The sequence below is a fragment of the Carassius auratus genome, chromosome 46 (genome assembly GCF_003368295.1).
Source record: "Carassius auratus strain Wakin chromosome 46, ASM336829v1, whole genome shotgun sequence".
In the NCBI taxonomy this organism is placed as follows: Eukaryota; Metazoa; Chordata; class Actinopteri; order Cypriniformes; family Cyprinidae; genus Carassius; species Carassius auratus.
The window spans coordinates 16750913-16777724 of NC_039288.1; the positions used below are offsets into that span (position 1 = coordinate 16750913).

Consider the following 26812-nt stretch of genomic DNA (forward strand, 5'->3'; position numbering starts at 1 on the left):
AATTTATATGGTACCTACTCTACTATGCACATGCACTTTTCACATCTTAGTTGGATAAACAAGGTGAAATAGTAATTTTCTTTGATTTAGTTTTACAATTTTAAACAGATTTTTTTTGTAATGTTATAATTACCCACTGATTCAAATAGACATTCATTTGTGATATTGCTTTGTGGTTCAAATTTAGTTTGACGGTATTTTAATATTTGGGAGTCCAAGTACTCTAATAATATCCCAGTTTAATTAAGTGGTGGATTAACATAGATTTGTCTCATTTCAGGCTCTTACCAGCACCTGCTGTTAGCTACAGTCTTCGCTCTGAACTTCCACTATCAGCCGGTGGATCTGGTGGTGATTATTAAATGTGGCGTCCTGGAGATCTTGTCCACACTGACTGATAACACCTGTGTGCTGGTGAACCAGCGCTGGCTGGCCGCCTCCATGTCCGGTCACATGCAGCTCGGTGGGGCGGTGAAGCTGGCCGCTGCCAGACTCCTGCAGATATTTGCCATAGCGGCCAGGTGAGATTATAAAATTGATAATTAATGCCAAATGGGAGAACGCCTCCCATGGAATGCTCTAAAAACCTCACATTATGAAAACTGATGCCTTAGATAACCACGTTTAAGCATTCTTCTTGCTACATCATAATATTGATTTGATGTAACAGTTTTGCATGTTAAAGAAACCACAAAACTTAATTTCATATGGATGTTTTGGAATAAACAAACGCTCCCTCTATCCCCAATGAGAGCAACGGTACCTGGCTGCAGACAATAGAGGTTGTACAGCTGCAGTTAAATAAAACTGTGTTTGTATGTGTTCCTCCAGTTCCTGTGAAGAAGCCTTGCCACTGGAAGTGTCCCAGGCTCTCATGGATGTAATGAGCGAGCAGCTGCAGGGATTGTTACATGCAGTCCAGCAGCAGGAGGTGCTAGAGAGGGATTCCACAGAGCACATCCAGGAAGAAACATCCAAACCAGAAGGTCAGTCATTACAACACAAGATTCAGCGTTTTTATGTTTAAACATTACCACTAGTTGTAAATATAAAATGTAAATATTTTGTCATTGCAATATTTTTTTTACTAATTACTTTAATTCATCTTTACAATATTTGTATTTAATTATTTATTTTATTCTTACTAATATGAGTAGATAATTTTTATTATATTATATAATATATATTATATAATTGTATAAAAAAAAAATTGCTTATATGAAACCAAAATTTAAAATACCAGTCAAATTTTCAATACCACAGCAAAAACTACTTTATTATTATTATTAATATTATTAAAGGGACACTGAGTAGGAATTACTCCCATCTAGTGGTGAAATTGTATTTTGCATTCAAACTAATTTTGCTCTCCAGCGCCTCGCTTTTTCAAATGCGCGTTGCATCTACGGTAGGCGATATGTACCAAAAAGCTTTGACAGGATGTATTTTAATAGCACTTCGTCGAGTTTTCCTTCAGGTGAACAGGTGTGTTATTTCAAACAAACTGCAACATGACAACTAACAAACGAATGTTACAGTATGAATTACTGACTGTGGAAAACATGAAATATTGTAATTAGTAGTTATGTCTAATTTATTCGTTATATTTTCTGAATTATATGCATTGTTAGATATATAAAAAATATTATAATATAGACTGTAACACTGACTTACCTGTCGAGAAGAAAACTGGCCACTTCAGCGTCTCTTTTAAAATCTTTATCAAGCATTAGCTCTTTCCACCTAGAAAAAGCTTCCCCGACATTAACTCTTGTTTTCTGTAATCTACGGTCACGTTTCCTTTTACGTTCTATTTTTGACTGTTTTGGCGACTATGTTTTCTTCTCCTGTGGCGCGGCATATGTATGGTCCATAATAAGAATGCAATCCAGACTTTTAAACTTGCCGGTGCAGTTTCAAGCTCCTCTCACTGCTCTGCACCTGCGTTTCTGGCTCTGACCGAAAACGCGTTGTGGAAACGCGTTGGCTTAGTACTTTTTGTCCCTCTCTGCTATTATAGTTTTGCAAGATGGCGGAACTACATGGAAGCCTCCGTCGACCTACCCGTCCCATGTATATAAAGATAATAAATTCTTCATTTACAAGGATTAGTTTAAACATTGGAATAGGTATTTGTACACCATTGAGGGCATATTTATGAATAAAAATATTGATTTTAGATAATAAAATACCTAAAAAGTTACTTATTGTCCCTTTAAGACAAGTGAACCATTGGTAAAAAGAACAGAAGAACAAATTACAAGCAAAAGCAAAAATAAATAAACAGAACAAAGATACAAATTAAGCAGTGCTTTAGGTTTTTAGATAGGTGTTCAGATATAGAATCTAATAATCAAATGTAAACTTTGCATATTCTTCACTGCATAAATTAAATATAGATTCATCCTTGTTAAAGCTACAAACATTTTTTTATTCAAGAGCAGAGAATGATTTTCTATTTTTGGGGGGATTATAATTAAGGACACCGACAGCAGTTGGTAAATTGGGTGCGGTCCCTTTAAGAGACAATGCATGAATACAGTGATACACGTCCGGTTTCTTTCTCAACTGTTTAAGTTCACTTAAAGACATAACCAATTTCAAAGATACTCACCGAGACAAACTTTTTATGTATGAATATGTCTGTTCAAGTGCAAGAAGACTTTAAAAAAAAACCAATGCAAGGCTTGTGCGTTGCGTGAGAAACAGTTATTTTAAATGGTACTAATATTTGAAAATGTTAGGTTTTTTATTTACTGGTTATGTTATGTATTATATTCAGAATTATTTTATATTATACTTTCTTTGTATTGTTTTAGGTGCAGATGTAGTTCGTAGCAGCAGGGTTGTGGAGTCCCAGCTCGCTGACTTTCTAGTCTTCCTGAGACGCATTTTGTCACTAAGGGTCGCCAAAAGAGTCTCAGCGTGTGTCAAGTGGATTGATCCACTGATGACAATTATATCATACAAATGCAGCTCTGGAAATCCACGCTTTCACAACCTGCGGACGAAGCTGCTGGCCTTCCATATTCTGGAAGCTCTTCTCCCTGCCTGTTCAGACCCTGTTGTCATGAAACAGGTGAGAAAATGTTTTTTTTTCCTTTTCAGTGATATTCATCTGACTCTAAATGATTGGTGGTTGACTGATTCTGACCTAATAAGCGTTTACCATGTCATTTTTGTTTTATTTCAGATTGTCGATCAGTTATTTAGCCTTTTGTCCACATACATGTGGGAAGAACTTCTGGCCCAGAGGAAAAACTTAGAAAAAGAGAGAACGTCTGAGAACTCAAATAGGGTATTTAAACTCATCTCTGTCTGCCATTGTACAAATTATACCCAGTTGTATTTGTCTGTGCATTTTAGATGCATGTTTTATATGTGCTCATGTGTCTTCCAGGACAGTGGAAGTGAAGATGAATGTATTCCTATTGGGGATTTCTCTTTTGACCCACATAAACTGATCTGTTGTTCTCTGGAGAGTGGGAATGTACTCTCTCATGGATCGGGAGGAAAAGGGTATGGTTTGGCCACCACCGCCATCACATCTGGATGCTTCATCTGGAAGGTAATGATACAAATACAGTCACTGGCATCCCAGTGATGGTCTTTTACAGGGTCTGCATTCTAATGTTTTTGTTTGTCTCCATATTTTAGTTTTATATTACGAAGGAGAACAGGGGAAATGAAGGGACATGTATTGGAGTGTCCCGATGGCCCATCCGGGACTACAACCATCGCACCACCACAGACATGTGGTTGTATCGGGCCTACAGCGGTAGCCTGTATCATGGAGGAGAGCTGGGCCGAGCTCTGCCCTCCTTCACCCAGGGTGACACCATCACCTGCATCCTAGATATGGAGGCCAGAACCATTTCCTTTGCCAAAAACAACAGGGTCAGTGTGTGTTTATGACCTTAGATTGAACTCTCTTCCTGTTACATACGCTGGTTTCACCTTTGGTTCTGCAGATGATTTTATTTTATTTATTTTATTTATTTTTTTACATTGGAAATGTGATTTCTATTTTACACCAAGACAAATTCAATTATATATTAATTCATAAGATAAATCTGTGATCAATTTTAAAATAGAAGAAATATGTTTTTGGAAAAAAGTATGGAAAACCACACTGGAATTTCCTATTGAACCAGATACTGAAGCGGTCACATGGTTTTCATGGTGTTCTTTTGACTCAGGCTTCGGAGCTTCTGTGTTTAACATAACTTATTAATAATGATTATTGTCAAATAAAGGACTGCTTGATTTATAAGCTAGTGGAATGTTTAAAGTTGGAATGAAAAGAAAATTAAAAGAGTTTGATCGTTTTAATAGACATTTTAATAAATGTGCACATGATTTTGAAGGAAAATGTTTTTGTTTTGGTTGGAATTTTTTTTATATTTTATATAAATATATATTTTTTATATGCTTATGTGTTAATACTAAGAAAAATACTAGTCTTATACTATCATCCCAACAGATTAGTACATGTAGTACATTATTTCTCGCTGAATAATCTGTTTAACTTTGAAGTATAATGATTGTTGTGAAGTTATGCACCTTTAAAATTGTATTTGTATACGTTTTTTTTTAAGTGACAATGTGAAATGCATTTCCAAACTAACTTAACTAATAAAATATATTAGGCTCGGTGCCAAGTTAAGCTCTATTCGCATTCAAAATTATTTTCTAAAAATAATATAATATTATAAAATCAGTTATGTAAATAAAATAGAACTATATAGGTTAAACTGAAAAAAATGTTGTGGTGTTTTTATGTGTGTGTAGGAGCCCAAACTAGCGTTTGAAGGAGTGGATGCCACGGAGCTCTACCCATGTGTTCTTTTCTACAGCAGCAACCCAGGAGAAAAGGTCAGCCTCTTACAGATCTACACCATTTGGTCCATTTTATTCAGTTTATACAATCATATTATATATTCTAATTCATCTTTTAAAACCCTCCTGTTCTTCGACTGGCCTTTAGGTGACGCTGTGTGATCTGCAGATGCGTGGCATGCCTAGCGATCTTCTCCCAGGGGAGCCCTTGTGCAGCCCGAGGGCCACGGTTCTGCTGGAGTCCACCATTCAGCTGCTGAGACGACTCTACATGAACGATGACTGGGTTCAACATATCAACCAGCACATGCTGAACAGACTACAGCTCATCAACCCTCTCATGAGGGAGGGACAAGCCAAGATGGGTCCGTTAACTTGTCTGCTAAAACAATTTATTTCTTTAAAATTACACGCATTATCTATAGTCTGTATATGAGTCCATATATTTGGGTGGCATCATTGCAGTTAATCAGTTCGGAAATGTTTTAGACCTTGTCTGTTCGCTTTACTGTGCTATAGAGATTCTACAATTGATAAATGCTAGGAATAAACTGTGTATTATATATTGTTTTTACATATATATTCTAAATACATTTATAAACTTTTGAAACAAACTTAAAATGATTACTTGTCTTGTTTTCACTTTTTAGAAATGGCCTTTTGTAATAGGTCAGTTTGCCAATTGTGTTTTAAAGGTTAATGTATTTTGTCCTCTGCCAGCAGGTCATGCTAGTAAGGAGTTTGATGAGAAATGTGGGGTGAACAGAGAGAGGGGCTTTGCTTGGGTAGATGTCGGGACGTCGACGGACCACCTCTCTGGCCCAGCAGGGCTCTCTGACGCCCAGCTCAGTATGCTGTGCACTGAAGTCTGGCCTGTCATGGCCCTCATCGGAGGGGTGGACAGCGGTCTCCGTGCTGGAGGGACCTGCCTGCACAAACCCAGTGGTCGACGGGCGACCCTGCTCGGGGTCTTGAAAGAGGGAAGCCCCCTGGCTAAGCTTCAGTGGGAGGAGACAGATTTTACTGTGAGGTAAGAACACAAATGCACACATACAGTACACATTACTCTTACCGACAGTCATATAAATGAAAGATTAAAATGATTAAACTTAATATTTTAATCTGTTTTATTATATATATATATATATATATATATATATATATATATATATATATATAAAATATGTAAATAAAATTCCTAAATTAAATTAATAAAATGAAATTATAGAAAACAAAATGATAAAATTCCACCTATTTTATTTTAAATGTTTTCATGCAGTTCATAGTAAAAATGCTCAATGTTTCTAATATAGCAAATGGTTTAAATTGGGGTGTTTGAGGTTCTGCAAAAAAGAAAAAAAAAAGAGAGAAATAAAATTTATTTTATATGTTGTCAACATGAAGTTCACGTGTTAGTTAAATATTAATAAATAAAATGTAATACTAACTTTTAATGCATTTACTGAATTTGATATTATTTGGCTGTTTAAATTTTAAACTTATACATCATTTCATTTGATTATTTTAATAATTTATTTATTTTATTCTAATTTATACTTATAACGTAAACATCTACATCATATATATATATTAGGGGTGTAACGATACGCGTATTCGTATTGAACCGTTCGGTACGACGCTTTCGGTTCGGTACGCGGTACGCATTATGTATACCGAACGGTTCGTTGGAGTAATTAATTATATTTGAAAAAAAAAAAAAGAGAGAGAAAGAAATATAATGATATGCGTTCAACAAGGTAGCCCAATAACCCAAACAACGTAACAGGCAACGCCCCTGACCCTCCCGAAGAAGAAAAAAACACCATCTTATATGTTTATGTTAGGCTACTCAGCAGGCGCTCGCTCACTCAGTACGCGCTGAAGGCTCGTTGCAAAATAGCCAATGCGTTTAACAGACTAGAAATGAGAAGATCCTCCAATAACCAACAGGTCTAGTGTTTGGGTGCACTTTGGATTCCCTTTAAGCTATAATGGTGATGGCAAGAGAGTGGTGGATAAAAAAACAACGGTATGTCGCATCTGCAACATGACAGGGTACACCAGCGGGATTACAAAAAAAACAAAAAAAAACAAACAGCGGGAATATCTGGGATATATGCGTCAGTACTATCTGGGAAAAGACGAAAAAAAGGAGAAACATGCACGCAGCAAACTATCCCTGCAACATTTAGACACTATAGCTTACAGGGAATCCAACCCAAACACCAGACCTGTTGGTTATTTTAGGATCTTATATTTCTGGTCTGTTAAATGCATTAGACATTTTGCAACGAGCCTTCAGCGCGTGCTGAGTGAGCGAGCGCCTTAGGGGCCGTTCACATATCGTGCCTAAAAACGCATGGAAAACGCTAAGCGAGTCTTTCTCCTGAGGCGTCTGTCTTTGCTAAGCAACAATGACGTGCTCTCTCCATGAGACGCGGAAATTTCAGCGAAGGATAAATGGATTTGCAGCTCTAAAAATCGCTTGCAGTAGCTCTGCTACTGAATTTATTTCAAAATTGCAATCCATATACAACTATGATCAGCTGTTCCTTCATCTTGGCTGAGTTTTCAACGTTGTTACGGGAAAGGATGAAGCTGATTGGTTGGTTCTTGTCACATGACCCGCGGTGCGCTTGCGGCATTCTGAAAAGTTGAGATGTTTTTACATTTTGCTGTATCTAAAACGTATCGAACCGAACCGAACCGAACCGAACCGTGACATCAGTGTATCGTATCGAACCGAACCGTGAATTTTGTGAACCGTTACACCCCTAATATATATATATTTAAAAAAAATATATATGGGTTTTTTTTTATATGCAAGACTTATACATCTAACAATATTTTATTAGTGGTTGGAACTTCGAAGTAATTATAGTCCCATTAATATTGCAATGATTTAGTTTTAGATACTGTAAATGCAGTGGCCATATACAGGACCAATTCATTTTAGAAAAATTAGTTGCCTTTGTGATATGAGACTTAATTTTTTTTTTCACACATAATAAATGAATGTTTACATATATATATATATATATATACATATATATATATATATATATATATATATATATATATATATATATATATATATACAGTATTTATATTTTAGGAAGGAAGTTCCCCATATTTTTTTGTCCTTGTCATCAAAATATTTTAAAGACCTTGTTTTAGAGTAAAATATTGTAGTACCTTATGACATTATGTTCTCCAGCATTTACAGTATTTTCTATGTTCAGATGCCATTGTAATTTTTTGTATATTTTGTATGCTATACTTGTCCTGTTCTTTTTGCCAGTTGCATGTGTCTTTTTTCCTTTTCTATTTCTTTACTTCCCTTTTCTTCTATTGTCTTTTGTCCCCTTCATTTTTTTCTAATCATGGTATCCTTTCCTTTCCACTCTTTTATTTCCGTCTTGCCCCCTCCGTCTCACTCCTCTCCTCATTTCATACTGCTTGTGACCTGCTGCGGTCCCACTAACCCAAAGCTTCCTGAATTCTTGGTCACCCAGCGACACGCCTCTCTCCTCCCTGGAGCCGTGTGACGTCCCCCAGCTGGACATGTCCCGCTGCCGTGGCCTCAAGCCGTCCGTGTTGTTCGACCTCATCCTGATGACCGGCATCTTGGAAGAGCAGGAGCCTCCTTACGGATTATCCGAAACAACTGGATTGCCAAGGAACCGAATCAGCTCAGAGGGCGGCCCGCGTAGCGAGCTGGAGAGACGTTTAGATGAGGACATTGCTCGTATTATGATGGACGAAGAGGGACTGAGCTGTCCGGTGGTTTCAGACAGAAATAAAGAGGAAGAGAACCAAGAAGACACGTTCAGATCCCTTGTACAGTCAAATGAGGAGCGTGCTGGAGCCCACTGTCCACCAATTCTCGCACCACAACCCAGGGTGGACTTTTTTGCTTTGGAACTACGCGCAGTCCGCATTTCCTACCTCCTCTTGGGGGCGCTAAAATCTCTGGCTGTCATTCTGAGCTGCGGAAAGTTCACGGATCTTCTCCTGGTTCCCAAATCAGATGCAGAAGTCAATGTAAGTAGCCCCGACCCAGCGAGGACCTCTGCTGGAGGGGAGGAGAACGCCGAGCTGCGCTCTGTGCTGCAGTTTGTGGTGCGGAGCATGGTGAAGTGGGCCGTCAGACCCTGTCCGATCAAACAGGCCATGGCTTTATCAGACCTCGAGAGGGCCCAGATCATCATCTTTAAAGGAGTGATGAGCAGACTGCATGAGGATGGAAGCAAAGAACGTAAAGGTCTGGCGCTTTTGCAACAACATGTGAACAATACGGTTTAATCTGTGTTTTAATACCTTTCTGTTGAATAATAAATAATTAAAGGGGTCATAAACAGCATTTTTATTTTATTTTATAATGTTCAATGAAGTTCACTTATAATGGTATTGTGATTTTACATCAAAAAACACATTCCAAAACGAGTGGTTTTCTGAGCTTAGTTTCAATAAAAGCTGTTTTTAAACTAAAAAAAAGTTCTGAGTTTTGAAACTTACAGGATGTTTTATAGTACAGTGACCTCTTATAGGTCTAAAGAGTAAGGGAATTTTAATTTCCCTGTTCATGAACCCTTTATTTTTTTTTAACTTGACATGTAAGAATAGTAAATCAGTAAATAATTAAATGTTCATTTATTTGTTTATAATGATTCAATAAAGTAATAAAACATAGAAAAAGATTTTGGAAAAAAATCCAAGTCCAGGCACTCAATAGGATGCAAAAGTTAAAAAGCCTTTAATGGTTGGGCTAAAGCATTAAAACACCAACGCGTATCGGCCCATTGGCCTTCATCAGGGTGTTGGTTTTTTAACTTTTGCATCCTATTGAGTGCCTGGACTTGGATTTTTTTCCAAAATCTTTTTCTATATTTAACCCTTCCAAGAGCACCAGAGGATACAAGGGATTCCAGCAGCGCTCCAGTTCTCTTTTGTTTAAAGTAATAAAACAATTTATATAATGATTTTATTTATTATAAATAACTTTTGTTTATTTATTTGTTTTTAATCATTTATATAATGTAAATCCTTTTAATAAAATTATTGAATTTGTTTTAATTGTTATTAATAGGTCTAGCTAACAGTAATAAAAATAATCAATAATTAATATTACTACAGATTTTTTTAATGATTTATTTATAATATAATAACATTTAACATTGACATTTTTTATATAGGAATAAAATATAATAATTAGAAAGGCAGCAGTTGGATATAAATGATATTTCATATTTAATACAATAATAATCATCATCATTATCATTACCTTTTTTTATTATTACAATTATTTTTTTAATTACTTCATTTAATTGTATAATTAAATAATTTTAATGCAATAATGTAATTTGTTATTATTAATAGAAGTAGTGGTATTTCATATAGATTAGGCAAAAGTCTGGAAAAATAGCTAATAATAATAAATTATTATTACTTGTATTTGTTTATTTATTATATACATTTAATAAAATAATAATGCATAAGTCTGTATAAAAGCTACTACTTATAATAATAACATAGATTTTTAATTAGTTTTTGGTGTATTAATTAATTGGGCTACTTTTTGATTTGTGTCTGTGTATGTAGATTCAGCAGGGCACTCGTCCTCTCAGCCCGTGTCCAAATCCTCCAGTTCAGTGTCGCTTTACAGTAACGGCTCTGAAGGCACCGCCATCTTCGGCCAATCAGCTTCCCCCTCCACCAATGACCTCACAGCCTCGCTCCTCACCGCCCTGCAGGCTGACGGCCTGGAGAACTTCAACCCTTTCCTGCCCATCAACCTGCTACAGTGAGTTTCTCTTTCATCCAAAACCAAAAACAGTATTATTAAAGAACCTATGAATTAGTGAAGTAATTAGAAAGTACCTTTTAAAGTAATGACAATTATTGATGAATTTTGTATAACATTTGAATTGTCCAGGCACATAAAATGTGTTTTTTTTTTAATAACTTAATAATAAGTGTGCCATTCAATGTCAGTTTGAAAGAAAGGGATATGAGACAGCTAACACACACACACACACACACACGCACACACGCCCAATCGGTAAACTCTCTGACGTTTCTGGCTGCTCTCACTCCAGATCGCCATCAACTGAGACACACACTCACACACAGGTTACTGAGAGTGTGAGTGAGAATACAGGTGAGTGTGTGTGTAAAACCGTGACAGTGTGTGTGTTATAACCTCATAAACACATGCTCCTCTTAATTTCAGTGCCTAAGCATGGCTTAGTGACACAAGGGTGATTTACGCCTCAACATAACACATGCTCAAGCTGAACGTTTGCTCAAGATCAGGTGCTAGTGGTTCTTCTGTGTCTGTGTGTGCATGTGTGTGTGGCTGGGCTCCTCTAGGCGGATGGTGCTGGCGCGTTTTCCCACATTGGCAGGTCTCGTCCACAGTCCGGTTCTGCCCCCCGGGCTCAGCCTGACGAGCTCAGCGTCCTGCGAGGGCTTCACTGAGCAACAGACCAGCTTCCTGGAGCCCTGCGGACAGACCAGGACCCCCGTGGGTAAGACGTCCAGACAGACTCTGGAATACAAGGTCGTAGTAAGAGGATGTACTGCATGTGGCATCCATGGACTCAGTTCATCTGGGCAGCGAATGATGTTCCAGCGATTTATTTAATTTTTTTTTTTTAGAAACTTGTGTCAAGTTTGGTTTATGTAGCACCGGATGTGAGAGCTTTTAACCCTGATGGCTGTGTATGTTTTACACTCGAGGCTTGCTTTGGAACGAGTTTTTGCTTTGTTTCATACTGTACTCACTGATTGCAAACACTTTTTGTGCATCTTTACACCCTGTTGAATGGCACCTTGAATCTCACAATAAATAACCAATTTCTTTAAGAAATATATTTCTATTTTTTATGCACTGGGGTCCAAAACTCTGAGACTACTACTAAAAATTATATTTTATTATTATAATTTTTTTTAAATTAAGATTTAAATTATATTTTCATATTTCACATATTATCAGTATATCAGTCTGTGTGAAAGGTCAATTAAAAAATATTTACAATTAATACAATTGAAGTAAACTTTCAGTGTCAAAATTGATTAGTGACTTAATATTACCCTATGTTATTTATTTATAATTTTCTGAATATTTGTGATTGTTTGTATCAGATTTTATATTAAACTATTTAATATGAATAAATAAAAACTCCTGTTATTCAAAGTGGCCTCAGATATTGAACTTTACTAAATGTAAAAAAAAAAAAAAAAAATGAACAAATAAGTAATGGAATTTGTAGCCCGTGTCATTTTGTTGGCCAATAAGTTCCCGTGCCTTCTCTAGCACAGTGCATTATATTTTAAATGCAGGTATTTTGTAAAAAATCTAATACTGTTTACCTGGCTGACAGTCCAGATACATTCTGATATGACTGAATATTTTCATTTCTGTCCTTCAGAACAGCCCCAAATGTTTGTCCCAGTGCGCTTGCTTGAAATGGGCTTCTCAATGAGACACATCTACAGGGCCATGGAGGCAGCAGGTACCAGCGAGTGCTTGCAACATCCTAAATCAACAAACAACAAAGACAATCATGTTACAATGTTATAGGGAACTTTCAAAGATTAAGAAACCAGAACTAGAAGACAGCTAGAAGAAATAAGATAATCATGTTGAGTTAAAATTATTATTGTATTTGAATTTTTTCTGCCTCTTATTATTTACTGTGGATTACTGATGATGCTGCTATCGCAGTAGACTCACTCATTACACTTCCCTATGAGATCCTGCTTCAATTCACCCCTCACTGTTCTTCCCCGCGGGATCATGGGAAATATTAGAGGAGCACTGCATGAAGTCTTGTTTTGTGTTATGAATGCTCTGTTCACAGTTCAACAAAATTCAGCTTAATACTATAAATGTTTTGTATGTATTTGTAATAATTATTTTTATGGCATATTTACACAAACATTTAATTATATATATATATTTTAGTTTTTGTAAGCAAAGCTAACTTTTAAAATTAAGCAATTATTTTGTTTTATCTATCTGTACTGTAACAGAGAGAGATAAATTCAGAACTCTTAATTTTTTTCTTTCAGTTCCGAGTTTACAAAGGCAATTATTACACCATGGTAAAAACAAGCTTTCACAGATTTCTAGTCCAACAAGTCTACTTCCGTTATGTTCGTTTTAAAAATAAAATGAAATCTTTCTAAAGAAATGAATTAATAGATTAATAATTTATATTTGACAAATTGCAAGCATTAATCGCACGCTTCAGACCAACAGTTTTTAGGATCACGAGAACCATTAATTCAGTCAAGTGTGTCTAAATGTTATTTTTTTTGCGTATTCTTCCTGACCTGTTTGTGACCTCTCTCAGGGGTCACTGGAGAGGTGGACTCGCGCACCATCGAGGTGTTGGCGAGCTGGATGCTGGAACATCCCATCACAGAGGAGCAGCAGGCAGGAGAGGGTTCGTTTGCAGGGGGCGCCACTGATACGCCCTCTTCTGAAGGGCCAGAGACGGTCCAGTGCCCTGAGTCTCCAGCTCCTCTGACCCTACAGGAGAGCAGAGAACCCAACGAGAGGTAAATTCAAACATTCACGACATCTAATCAGTGATAGCTGATCTCTTGCATATTAATTTGATTCTGACCAGCCTTGACGGCCACTTGGCTTTCGGGACCATACTACTCTTTCTATTTCTAGTTTCCAGTATGTATAGAAAACACTGCATACACATTTCATGTTTGCAAGATCACACCGACCTACAAAACTGACCAAACGCACCACATGGAATATTGTATACCACAATGGTCTCATTTTCCTTTTATTCATTGTGTGAGTTCCCGATGCGTTTTCCAGTTTGTTGGCAGGTTTGGACTTGGTGGAGAGAGAGAACTTCTTAGATGTTCACCTCACCAGGAACAGACCTCCACCTGCTCGAAGACAGCGGTCTGGAGTAAGTCAGAGAACTTCCTTCAGGAGAGCAGGTCAGAGTCACATACAATGACATTCAAAAGTTTGGTGTCTTTAAAAATGATTTTTTTAAATTAGGCAAGGATGAGTTAGCTCATCTGTGTGGTTTGTTTTAGACTCCCCGTCGCCCAGTCCTGTCCCATCGCTGTACAGACAGGACGTGGGAGTGGCAGAGTGGCCAGAGAGGGCTGAAACGCACCCGTTTGCTGCTGAAGACGACTCGGAGCTGGGCTACATGGATGATCCGTACCATGAAGAACCTTATGAGGAGCTTCTCACCCCAGAGTTCATCACCTCTGAGAGGGACACGCTGTGGATGGTAGAGGTACTAGAGACCCTATTTTTTTAATGTTGTATCTGTTGTTTTTTCTATCTATCGTTTTATCTACCAATCTACTTATAGTTCTTTAATTTTTTATACCGATATCGTTCTGTTGTTTGATCTATCTATTGTCCTATCGTTCTATCTATCGTTCTCTCGCTCTGTTGTTCTATTTATCGTTTTGTCATTTGTTCTGTTTTTCTATCGTTCTGTCATTCTTTGGTTCTGCAACCCCCAATTCCAAAAACGTCTGGACGTTGTGTAAAATGCAGTGAAATCAAGAATGTGTGATTTATCAATTCTTTTTATTTTACAAAAGTACAAAGAAAAGATGTTTGCACTTTATTTTACAGAGTCTTTGTTACACTGTATTTTAGTACGGAGTAATGTAATGTTATGTAACATGTACCTACTATGGTTAGGGTTAGGATGAGGGTTTGGTTTTGGGCTAGTTGCATGTGATTATGTACAGTATAATTCATTGTTATTACTATAGTAAGTACATGCAACGTGGAACAAATATGAAATATAAAATTCAAATATAAATGTTTTTATGGGTGCAACATAAAACTATAAAAAAAAGTTGTGACAGAGGCAAAAAAAACCTAAACCAAACTGTTTTGAAATAATAAACAGTTTTAACAGTTTACCACAGAGCTTTTGCCAGCAAAGCCACTTTTCATGAGATAAGTGTCAAATAAAATAAAAATCGCATTTCTCAATGCAAAATCGCAAAGAATTTAGGTCTTTCGCCAAATACCATACATGATATTGTGAAAAGATTCAGAGAATCCAGAGAAATCTCAGTCTGTGTAGGCAGGAAACTTCAGGTGAATGCGCATGACTTTTTGAGTCCTCAGATGGCATTGCATAAGAAACCGTCATGCTACGGTGTTAAATATAGCCACATGGGCTCAGGAGTACTTCAGAAAACTGCTGAACTTTACCACAGACTGATGCTGCATCAATAAATGCAAACTGAATCTCTGTTACTGTAGGATAAAGCTATACATCAGTTCTATGCTGTGGGGTTCTCTGGACCAGAGCTCATCTCAGATAGTCAAAAAGACAGTGGAAATGAGTGCTGTGGTCAGATATGTCCTCGTTTTAACTTGTTTCTGGGAACAATGGATGTCGAATTTGAATTTCATCAGCGACAGATGCGGAAGCAAGCGTGGAAACATGGAAAACATATATTGGAATTGTACAGCGACATATACTGCCAACAATATGACGTCTTTCATGGAAAGTAACAAGCAAGATTGGATAAAAATGTTTGCTTGCAGAACTTTAACAATACCCTCAATTCTCAAGCCTCAAACGATTAAACGTTGTAATTAAAAGGAAAGTTAATGTGACTCTGTGGTAAACATGCTTCTGTCCCAACATTTTTGGAGGGTGTTGCAGCCGTCAAAATCAAAATTTGTTTATGCTTACAAAATACAATTCAGTTGGTCAGTGAGAACTTTGTAAATTTCTTCTTTGTACTTTTGTCAATTAAATTAAGGTTAAAGAGAATGATTCTTAATTTTTATTGCATTTGACTTAATTTTTGGAATTGGGCTTGTATCTATTGTTCTATCTATCATATTATTCTGTTGATGATCATTTTGTCATTATTATTGTCTTTCCATTCTATTTATTATTTATTTTATTGTTCTGTGTGAATACTTTTTTGTTTGTTCTATTATTCTATCTGTCTGTTTTTCTTTTATTATTATTTGTCCATTTATGAATGTGTTTTTCATTTCTCTCACTGTATCGCAGTGTTGAGTGAACGCACGTCTCTTTTTGTCTCAGGGAAGAGAAGAGCACCCAGAGCCCAACGAGATGGTGGAGTGTGAGCTGTGTAACACTCTGACCCTGCAGTTCAACAACCACATGAAGCGTCACCACCCAGGCTGCGGTCAGAGCGCCGGCCGCTGTGGTTACCGCAGCAATGGGGCCTACGTAGACGGCTGGTTTGGAGGCGAATGTGGATCGGGCAGCCCGTACTACCTCCTGTGCAACGCATGCAGGGAAAAGTACCTAGCCTCTAACCTGGGGGTTATGAGCTCCAAACAGGACAGGTGAAGATGAGGAAACCATGAACATGTTGTAGCCATTGACTTTTGCTGTGTAACAAGCCGGATGTTTTCTTTTCAGGGCAAGAGGTTTGGTGTCCGATCTAATTGGTCAGTTAGATGGTACATCAGAAGGTAATTGGACAAACTTTAATTTCAGTAACAAACACGGTGCAGTTTATTAAATGAATGTGTAATTATTTAAATGTCTCTGTATTAGATGAGTGGGATCTAGGGAACCAGGAAGACTCGGACTCAGACCGGCTTACAGGTTTGGAGGACTTTGGGATTCTTCTGAGACCTTTGGGTCTGAGTGAGAAGAAGCCCGTGCCCGACCCAATCCCCTTCATTGAACACGACCCCCTCGGAGCCCTCGTCAGTGGCTCGGCCAGTGGCAACAACAGCCTGCTTTACAAAGGTAATGTTCTCATTAGGTTTCATATTTCATACAAGAGCTTTCTAAAATCTCAGTAAATTAGAGGAGGTTGTAATCTGTTCCTGTGTGCAGGTGTTGTCAGCACCGAGCTCAAGAGCTCCTCGGTTCCTCTGAGTCTCGGGGAGCAGGCAGCATCCCTGCGGGAGCCCCAGGAGAGACTGTTGGCTCTAAGGAGAGTCACCTCCACCGCTCAGATCCTGCTGGCCTACAGTATGGTGATGAGAGCGCTCTCACAGACCTCCACCAGGTAACAACCACTCATTCAAAATATATCAACCTGACATTTCATACTGTGAAGGCTCTATCAATGTCTGTCTGACCTGCTTGGAATACCTGAGCCTTGCAGAGTTCCATTATTCACTCATTAACATCATACTCATTAATCACAAATGTTTCACTCTTCCCTTGGCCATTCCATTTTATTTGACTTATTTGTCTATTCAAAATCTTAATGATGAGCCCTTTGGGTTTTTTTTTTTTTTATTATTTTCAATAATCTGTTTCAGATGTACATAATACAGAAGAAATAATCTGTCATTACTTTTATTACATTGCAACAGTTTTAAGGTCATATACTGTATGTTTGTGTTTATGTATATATACACTGTTACTGTGCAATATGATGTCTCTTCAAAACTCTGTCTGTCACTGTGTGTTTCAGTAGTTCGGTGTGTAATCAGTCCAGTGGTCTGGAGGCTCTGGGTCTGGCTGACATCCGTATCCTGGTGCGGCTGATGTGTCTGGCAGCAGGGGGGCGTGTCCACACAACTGTGGACCGGCAGGGAGCGGGCCGTGGCTTTGTGAGCGATCGCACTGGCTCCGCCTTCCTGTCCTTCCTCAGCTCAGCTATCGCCAGTTTAGTGTCCCACAGTCCTGCTGCCTACAGAGAGTTAGTGGACATCTGCACTCAGGTACACACACTCTCTCTCTCTCTCTCTCTCTCCTCCCTCCCAACCATCTTTCTTGTCTCCTCTGTTAATTCTTCTCACCTCATTATCCTTGTTGCGCTCTTCATCATTCTCTACATTTAGCTCATTTAATCATCCTGTCTTCTGCCTAATCATGCTGTCTCACCTGCATGTCCTTCCTCTCAGGATCTCATGGCAGCAGCTACAGGGATGAACATGAGCGCTATTACCGATCCACAGCAGAGAATGAGGCAAAGCTTCGCCCTCAAGGGGGCGTCACAGGAGCCAAGAGAAATAACCCCGCCCACCTTCCTGGTCACACAAAGTCTGGTGTCTCTCCTGACAGAAAAAGGCATCCGATACCGTTATAATGTGGAAAGAAGTGAATCCAGTGAATCAAAGGGTACATTTTTTTTAAAAATATTTTTTAGACTAAAAAAATACATATGTACATAAACATTTTGTTTATTTCTAGACCAGCGATTTCCAAACTTCACCTTCAAAACAAAATGCATTCAAACTTTCAAACAACGCATTTTTATGTTTTTTTTTACTTTTTTTATTGCTAGTTAAGGTAAAATATGTCATTGGTTATAAGTTATTTCTATGGATAATAAACAAACAAACAAATAATTAAATAACTGATAATCATGAATGACTGGAAATCTAAAGGAAAAGTCATGGACAGTGGTCAAAAATTTATGGAACCCTGCTGATTTTAATTCTAGTGACACACTTAGGTCATTTTTAAATGGCAGTTAATGATGTGGAATTAATTTATCCTAATTAACTCCACATGTGATTGGACAGAAGGCGGAAGCCCTCCTCCCGCAGGTCCCCCACTCTCTCAAGCAGCGATGCGTGTCGGGCCGCTGGAGCTGGCTAATGCGCTCGCTGCCTGTGCCCTGTCGGCCAGGCTGACCAGCATACACCGACAATGGGCGGCGCAACAGCTGGTCCAGGCCCTGGCAGTCTCTGAGAAAGACAACACCGCCAGACCCCAGACATACAGCGACATGGCCGGAGATCTGCGCAAGTGTCCCATCAAGAAGCTGGAAGGACATCAGAACAGGGTAAAAGAGCATGTAGATACAGTCAAAACACTTAAAGAAACATGCTAGATGTCATGCAAGTGAATTCATTGGCACACAGGTGGTATTAGACACGATCGGAAAATACCCAACTAATATTTACATTAAATTATGTATTTTATATATAGTTTTTGTTCAACAGTTATTTATGATTTTTGTATTTTATAAATTCAGCAAGAATACATTAAATTGAACAAAAGTGACAGTAAAGACTTAATTTAAATTTAATTGAAGATTTAATTTAAAATCCGCTCTTTTTCTCTCTGTCAAAGAAAAAAGTATCATGGTTTCCACCTGAAGTATTAATCGGCATATGTAGATTAAGTCAGATATTCTATTCTATTCTATTCTATTATTATTATTATTAGTGTGAATTTTCAGTTTTCATTTTGCTATGTGCTTTTGTCATTTTTGACACACACACACACACACACACATGTTTGTGATTGGCTGTTGTGTTTGTAGGTGAGCAGCTGCAGCTGGAATGCAGAACAAGGGCTGTTAGCCACCGGCTCACAGGACGGGACCGTTCGACTGTGGGCCATAACACCAAACACAGCAGAACTACAGCAAACACACACCTGCAGCATCAGGTGGGACTGCTTGTTTTTGTTGTTGTTGTTTTTTTCATCTCTTTGATTGGGAAAAGGAGAAATCCAAATCTTTCATAGGTCTGATGGGAGATGGATGCAAGTGAATGTTTTGGGCACTGACAGGCCTGTGTTTGTGTGTGTGGTCTCTGCAGTGAGGATGCTCAGAGCTCAGACGGTTCAATGGGATCTCATCTGATGTCGGCCGTATCCTGGAGCGCAGGGGGAACTCTACTGGCTGCCTTCCAGAACAAACTCCTCAACATCTGGAACGTCAATGGTCAGACAGCATCCCGTGCACACACACACACACACACACACACACACACACAAACACAGCACTACTGCTGCCAAATCTTATATGTAATCGAATGGGTATACAGTAATGTATAATTGATTGTAAGAGCAAGTTAACTTGAAGACAGTATGAAAGGAAAATTATCTCTATTTATTCATTCATTGTCTTATTTTGCACAATATAGTGTCTTATAGTGCATGTTATTCGATTCAAAAAAGTTTGTTACCATAATCTTGCATCAAAATAACTTTATTTGCTTCTGAAACAATATTTTTGCAGATGTAACCAGAGAAAATTTTGTATAATATATACACTATTATAGTATTTAATAATTGATTTATGTACATATTTATTTACTATTATAGCATGTATTAATATTATGAATAATTTTGAATAAGTCTTTATTTATTTTCAGGATCAAAATGAATATGCTATTTTTTTAAATTATATTTTTAGTAATTTTAGTATTTTAAAATTACTTCAGTTAGCTGTCAAGACAAGATTTCTAATTTCATTTCGTTCTTTTTTTTACTAAACTGTTTTAGTTTCAGGTAACATTAACAACACTTAATGTAGTGTGGTTAGGGAAAAAATATTTATGACATATCTATTAAAAAAAAAATATATATATATATATATATATATTAAAATCAAAATATTAATTAACATGATTTTGATTACTTTTCCAAAAAATATGAGTGATGCTTGCCTGTGCAAAAGTTGCCAGTAAGATGCTTTGGAAGTTGCTAGGGTGTTCTATGGGATGTTTTACACTAATTTGATCAACTTTATTAGTTTATTGTTGTTTTGACTAATAATTCACAATCCAGTCAAGTCCTGCTGGATAAAAACTACAGTATATTTAAAATGTCCTGGAACAAGGACCTTGAAAGCGTTGCTGTTTGTCTTCTCTGCTGTAGGTACTCAGGCACACATGGAGGCTCAGTCCTCCTGGGTCACTGCGCTCTCGTGGGTTCAGACCTCCACTCCGTTCCTCAGTCAGGAAGCCTGCAGTCAGGTCAGCCCACCTGAGAGTCTGCTGGTGGGCCGGCTGGACGGCTCCCTCTGCTGGCTGGAGGTCACAGACGACTTGTGGGTGGAGCGAACAGAGCTCACTCACTGCTACAGGAAAGAAGGTTGGTCCACAAATGTGCTGAAGAGCTCTGTTTTAATGTGTTTGGCGAAAAAGGCTAATAATTCAGTAGTGAATGAACTATCGCTGTCTTTGTCCTTCTTGTGTTCAGCACCTCAGTGTCTGGCCTGGTACAGTGTTGATAAACCCTTTGCCGTGGGCTATCCCGATGGCAAAATTCTCCTAGCGACAGCAGAAAGCTACGAAACTGACCCGCCCATTCTGCTAACAGCGTTTCCTGTGAGTCCTCAAACTGAAGACAAACACTTCATCCGGCAATACTGAGTCTGGTTTTCTCAATGGGAGAAAAAATACATTTCTTTGGACCATTTTAAATGTTTGTTTGTGAATGTTTGCAAATCGCTGGGTGGAAGTTACATGAAGCCTAAGCAACATTTTAGAAAACGTTTTCTTCAATGAGCTTCTTTAAATATTTTATTTTTCTAAACCTAATTAGTGTGAGGTTAGTTATATTTCAAATAAATGCTTTTTTAAATAAAAAAATATTCAGCAACAATAATTATAATATTAGTAATTATTATTATTATTATTACTACTACTATTATTATTATTATTATTATTATAACAAATAATGTTTTTGTAGGTCCAAATCAGCATTTTAGAATGATTTCTGAACAATCATATGACTCCAAAGACTTGAGTAATGGCTGAAAATGTAGCTTTGTATCACAGGAATAAATCACATTTTAATATATATATTAAAATAGAAAGAAATTATTTTAAATTGTATTTATTTTTCTAACTGCTTTTACTATATTTTTGATAAAATTAATAGACCCTTGGTTGAACATACAGTAAGAGACTTCTTTCAAAAGAATTAAAACTTTTACCAGCCATAAGCTTTTATAAGCTTATTTTTATAAGCTTATTATTGAGCTTATTTTCATTAGCTCAATAAAATGCAACATGAAGTCTTTTGGGAAAACTTTTGAATGATGACTTATTAACTGATCAATAAAATGAATTGAATGTCTTCACACACCTCACACAGATTGGGATACAGTGTGTGAACAGATAATTCTGAAACAAATAAACCCCTACTTGCCTGTATGTTGACAGGAGAGTGTGAGTGCACTCAGGTGGGATCCTACCGGACATCTGCTGCTGTCTGTCGGCCGCTCGGAGGTGGTGAAGATCTGGGGTCGTGCCAGCGGTGCATGGGTCACCCTCCACTCTCTGTTCCACGCAGGCACCGTCAACACGGCCGAGTGGTGCCCTCTGCCCGGGAGAGGGTCAGAGCCTCGTCTCATGATGGCAGTGTAAGTGTGCCATAATGCTTAATCAACATTACAGAGACTTTCAGAGCCAGACGCCCACCTACTGTAGTATTCAAAATGTTGCCTTGCAAACTATCTGAAATAAACTACGGTTTTTATATTTTTGTTTTATTAAAGTAACGAAGGTGGGGATTCCGACCTCTCCATCGTTTGTTGATTATTGAATTGATTTTGAGATGTGGAGAATTCTAATTTTCATTGAAAGACCAAGTTAGGACATTTTGATTGAACGTTTCAATTTAAATATGTATTAAAAATTATAAATGCACTGGGACATTGTCCATAAATAAGAGCTGTGGCATTCATTTAGAAAGTAGATGGAATAGAAGTAAAACCTAAAAATGAAAAGTCATAGAAAGTGTTGAAAATAAAACAAAATGTGTAAAATTAAATTATGACTTTGGTGGAAGAAATATTAACATTATAACTGAGAAGAATCAAGCATTGTATGTGGACTTTGATATGTATAATATCACACTATTATTATTTTCCACACCATTTACATGAAAAATGGATATAAGGTATCTCAGAGGAGCTTTTTTGATAGCTTTAATGAGTACTTCATAAAGTATTTTTAGGATATGTGGACATTTAGCTGTTATATTAGTTATATTAGTGTTATATTAGATGTACAGATGTCTTATCCATGATCCAGATGTTAAGATTGGCCTTTATTTCCTCAGTGGATGTCAAAATGGCCTCCTGTATGTGTGGACTCTTCCTCAAGGTGGCGCTAATGTCGTAGTGCCCAGTTTCCTCGCCCCATCTACCAGCCAAGACAAGAGCACTGCCATCAAGGTCAGATTTATTCATTTATCTATTATTTTTTTTGTAAATTAAGCCTTCTTATTTATTACCTGTTTAACCTCACCTTTTAATTCACTTTCTCTCTGTTAGATCAATTGTCACTTAAGGTGTTTTTTGGAGTTTGTTAGCAGAGTTTAAGGAAGCTCTCTCTTTCTTTTTAGCGGGGCAATGCTAAATGTGTGTTCCGCCTGAGTGGACACATTACCGCGGTAAAGACCCTGTCTTTTTGTCCCAGTGGACTTGCACTGGTGTCTGGAGGAATCGGAGGTGTGCTCAACATCTGGTCTCTCAGGGTGAGCCAAACACTTCTTTTTTGGGATTTCTTTTATTAGCTTTAAAAAAAAAAAACTCTTGTTTTTTGATTGTAAATGCTCCCCTCTGCTCTAGGATGGTTCGGTCCTGCAGACTGTGGTTACAGGAATGGGCTCTGTGGTTTGTACCACCTGGATACCACACATAGGGGTGACTGCTTGTTCTGGAAGATCAAAGGTACCGAACACTCTCTGAAAAAGTGTTTCATTCAGTTAATGTTTAATTAAAAAATGTGTATGTAAATAATGTTTCATTCGGTTTCTTCTATCTCAGGATGCTTTGCTAATTCGCTGTACCCCAGACTGGATTTCTCAGAATCACGTTCTGGCCTCCTGCCGTTCCGTTCTGCGAAGTCAGGGCATTCTGGGATTGAATCGTGCCCCCTGCATGGCCGTCTTTCTTGAACGCCTTCCCACACTGCTTCAGGAGCAGTACAGCTATGAGAAGGTACACAGTGTCCAGTGCAATGAGGTTTATTGATATATAAATTATAATATAATATTTGTAATATTACTGTTTTCATGTATTTTTGGTCAAATAAATGCAGCCTTCGTGAGCATCTTTCAAATTACATAAAACCTTAATTATTCCAAAACTGTTGCTATTATGAAGGTATTCTCAGTGCATTGTTGATATTATATTACAGCATATCCTTTCATGTGTGTCTCGCTCCTCAGAGTCATGTGATGGCGGGTGATCAGCTGACTCACAGTGCCTTTCTTCAGAGTCTGGCCGCTCTGGCCGTGGGTCTCTACTTGGATCAGTTACTGTGCCGTCAGCCCAGACCGCCTCATCACAGCGGGACAGGGCCGGATCAGGATGGGGCCCCTGGATCCTTCTGCCCCTCAGAGTGGAACTGGCTTTCCATTTATTCAACCACAGTGAAGAGCGCAGAGGCGTTTGCTCGTGGCACCTCATTCCCAGAATCCTTCATCGCGCCTGAGTTCCATCATTCTGGATCCACAGAGTCGACCAAACCTCTGGTAAGAGGCAGAGGAGTCAATCCTTGTGAAATATTTAAAGGAATGATATTTGTACACTTCCCCGTCATAATCTGCTTATAATGTAAAAGAAGGTTTTTTTGCACAAAAAAAAGAGAAAAAGGAGAAATTCATAGCAAGGATCAAAATAGAAAAATGATATAAAATGTAATAAAAAAAATATATAGATGACTATAGATAGATAAAAAACACAATAAAATTACTAAACATTTAATTCTAAAATGAAAACAGAACATCTAAAATCACAATTCAATATATCTCAGTGCTACCAGAACTCCTTGTTTCAGCTGAGCAAAGAAAATCCTGTTTTCCACAATATGCCCCTTAAAGGTTATTTTGATTTATGCAAAGTGGCTTTTGTTCTCCTTCCAGGACAACAGTAAATGGACCTTCATGATGGATGAACAGCTCATGTCCTGGGCGACCAGCAGACCTGAAGTAAGTCTGTGTACTTCCAGATATGTGGAAGTGTGTGTTAAGACATCAGGATCTTCCTTCATCTCCCTCATTCGTCTCTGTCAGTATAGTCCCTGTGTTCAGCTTATTCTTTCATGCAGATTTTTATCACTCATCACATGTTTTTATTCATTCAGCTTTTATATATTACCCCACACAAACCCTACCAGCTAGCGCCACACAAAACCTGTCTTTACATTAAAACTAATTTTCTCTTCATTTAAAGCACAGCTCTGTGCCTTTACAGCTTGCTGAATTGGCCATTTAATGGACATAGCCTTTTTTAGCATCAGTATATTAAGGGTGCGTTAAAAGAAAAATGTTTTTGTAATGTGTATAAAGGAAATTGTATTAACAGTGCTTTCTTTTTTAATCTAATAAAGTCATGTTCGTGTATCTGACAGGACTGGCAGCAGGGTGGTAAAAGTGAGGTGTACCTGTGGGGTAACGGACGTCACGGGCAGCTGGCCGATGCTGGGACCAGTGCCTCTGTGCCCACCCTCGCTCCCTCCCTCTCTCAGACTCAGCAGGTAGAGTGTCAACACCAAACACATGCAAAACTACCACTATCCTCTCCATTCATCTCTGCTGTGTGTTTCTCTCAGGTGGTGTGTGGTCAGAACTGCACGTTCCTGGTTCAGGCTAACGGTACGGTCCTGGCTGTTGGGGAGGGCAGTTACGGACGACTCGGACAGGGTAACTCAGACGACCTCTACACCCCAACTGTCATCTCAGCGTTACAAGGTAATGCAAACCACAACAAAACTCTTTTTCAGGCCAGTGCCAGTAATGTGTGTAGTTCACAGATGTAATTTACTGATATCCCAACAATCAAGGTTCACACAACACTCAGACAAGGTTGAAAAATATTGAAATGGGAATTTTACATTTAATGAATACATTGTTGAGTTGTTTGAAGATGAACATAACTGCGGCTGTCGGTTATATAAAATAATTATATTATTTTGTTAATAAAATAACAACAATAATAACATACAACAAACAACATAAATAAACAACTTAATAACAAACAAGTTCAATAATAACAAAATAATAATTACTATAATAATAATTGTGTTAGTTCTGTCAAACAATGAATGGCATCCAAAATAAAAAATTTTGTTTACATAATATATTGGTGTACGGTGTATATTTATTATGTGTATATATATAAATACAAACACATGCGTTTATATATTTAAGAAAAATTGTATGTTTATATATTACATATATTTATATATAATAAAAATATAATAATATAAATATAAAAGTTTATACATGTATACATATATCATGTAAACAAAAACTTTTATTTTGGATGTAATTAATTGTTTGACACACTATATTATAAAAATAAATTATATTTAACTCGATATACAATTGCATGAAATATATATTGCATTTATTACATGGAATCCCCCCCAATAGGCTATGTAGTGACACAACTGGTGACATCATATGGGTCTGATGGCCACTCATTGGCTCTCACCGAAACTGGAGAGGTGTTTAGTTGGGGTGATGGGGATTATGGGAAACTTGGCCATGGGAACAGTGAAAGGCAAAGGCGACCCAAACAGATCGAGGCTCTGCAGGGAGAGGAAGTTGTGCAGGTAAAGAAAATTGCTTTCCAAGATAATCACCAAAACCATCTCATGATCCGATATCATTTCAACATCATTTCCTTCTTTCAGCTGGCCTGTGGTTTCAAACACTCCGCCGCTGTCACGTCGGATGGAAAACTCTTCACATTTGGCAGTGGAGATTCTGGACGCTTGGGTCAAAGGTCAACTTCGAACAAGATGGTGCCGGAGAGAGTTACAGCACTAGATGGATACCACATTGGACAGGTGCTTCTTCTTTGTTTGGATTTTCATTTTAATGTGTGTATGTGACCTTTGAGCAATCCGTGATGAGTGAAGGTGACCTTTTCTGTTGTGTTTAGGTGTCATGTGGTATCAATCATACTTTGGTCCTGTCATCAGACGGCCTGACCGTGTGGGCTTTTGGAGACGGAGATTATGGTAAACTGGGTATCGGACCATGTACAGTCAAGTGCTACCCACAGGTACAGTCTTACCCTTTGATCTTCTCATTGGCTGATCATAAGGTGCATTATCGTTCAAAAGTTTAGATTCAGTAAGATGTATTCGTATTTTTCAAATATGAATGTTATGGTCACCCAGGGTATATTTATTTGACCAAAAATTCTGTCAAAACAGTAATAATGTAAAATATTTGTATAATTTAAAATAACTGTTTTCTATTTTAATACTTTTTAAATTTATTTTTAATTTATTCCT

The 26812-nt window shown here is 37.7% G+C and overlaps 1 protein-coding gene across 1 annotated transcript in view; it reads left to right on the top strand.

Moving 5' to 3' along the window:
* Window positions 1-26812, top strand: part of LOC113064392 (probable E3 ubiquitin-protein ligase HERC1) — a 64038-nt gene that overhangs the window by 28545 nt on the left and 8681 nt on the right. The window contains 39 exon segments of the mRNA XM_026235189.1: window positions 281-521; window positions 832-986; window positions 2820-3079; window positions 3194-3298; window positions 3401-3568; window positions 3658-3897; window positions 4792-4875; window positions 4988-5204; window positions 5560-5869; window positions 8331-9103; window positions 10441-10642; window positions 11212-11369; window positions 12273-12356; window positions 13200-13407; window positions 13685-13812; window positions 13915-14123; window positions 15921-16189; window positions 16266-16318; window positions 16404-16601; window positions 16692-16866; window positions 17281-17530; window positions 17714-17930; window positions 18338-18600; window positions 19084-19211; window positions 19364-19488; window positions 20427-20642; window positions 20751-20878; window positions 21719-21918; window positions 22620-22734; window positions 22905-23036; window positions 23131-23232; window positions 23329-23502; window positions 23733-24038; window positions 24429-24494; window positions 24917-25042; window positions 25118-25256; window positions 25941-26122; window positions 26204-26359; window positions 26455-26577. Of these exon segments, the coding sequence (XP_026090974.1) occupies window positions 281-521; window positions 832-986; window positions 2820-3079; window positions 3194-3298; window positions 3401-3568; window positions 3658-3897; window positions 4792-4875; window positions 4988-5204; window positions 5560-5869; window positions 8331-9103; window positions 10441-10642; window positions 11212-11369; window positions 12273-12356; window positions 13200-13407; window positions 13685-13812; window positions 13915-14123; window positions 15921-16189; window positions 16266-16318; window positions 16404-16601; window positions 16692-16866; window positions 17281-17530; window positions 17714-17930; window positions 18338-18600; window positions 19084-19211; window positions 19364-19488; window positions 20427-20642; window positions 20751-20878; window positions 21719-21918; window positions 22620-22734; window positions 22905-23036; window positions 23131-23232; window positions 23329-23502; window positions 23733-24038; window positions 24429-24494; window positions 24917-25042; window positions 25118-25256; window positions 25941-26122; window positions 26204-26359; window positions 26455-26577 (7385 nt within the window).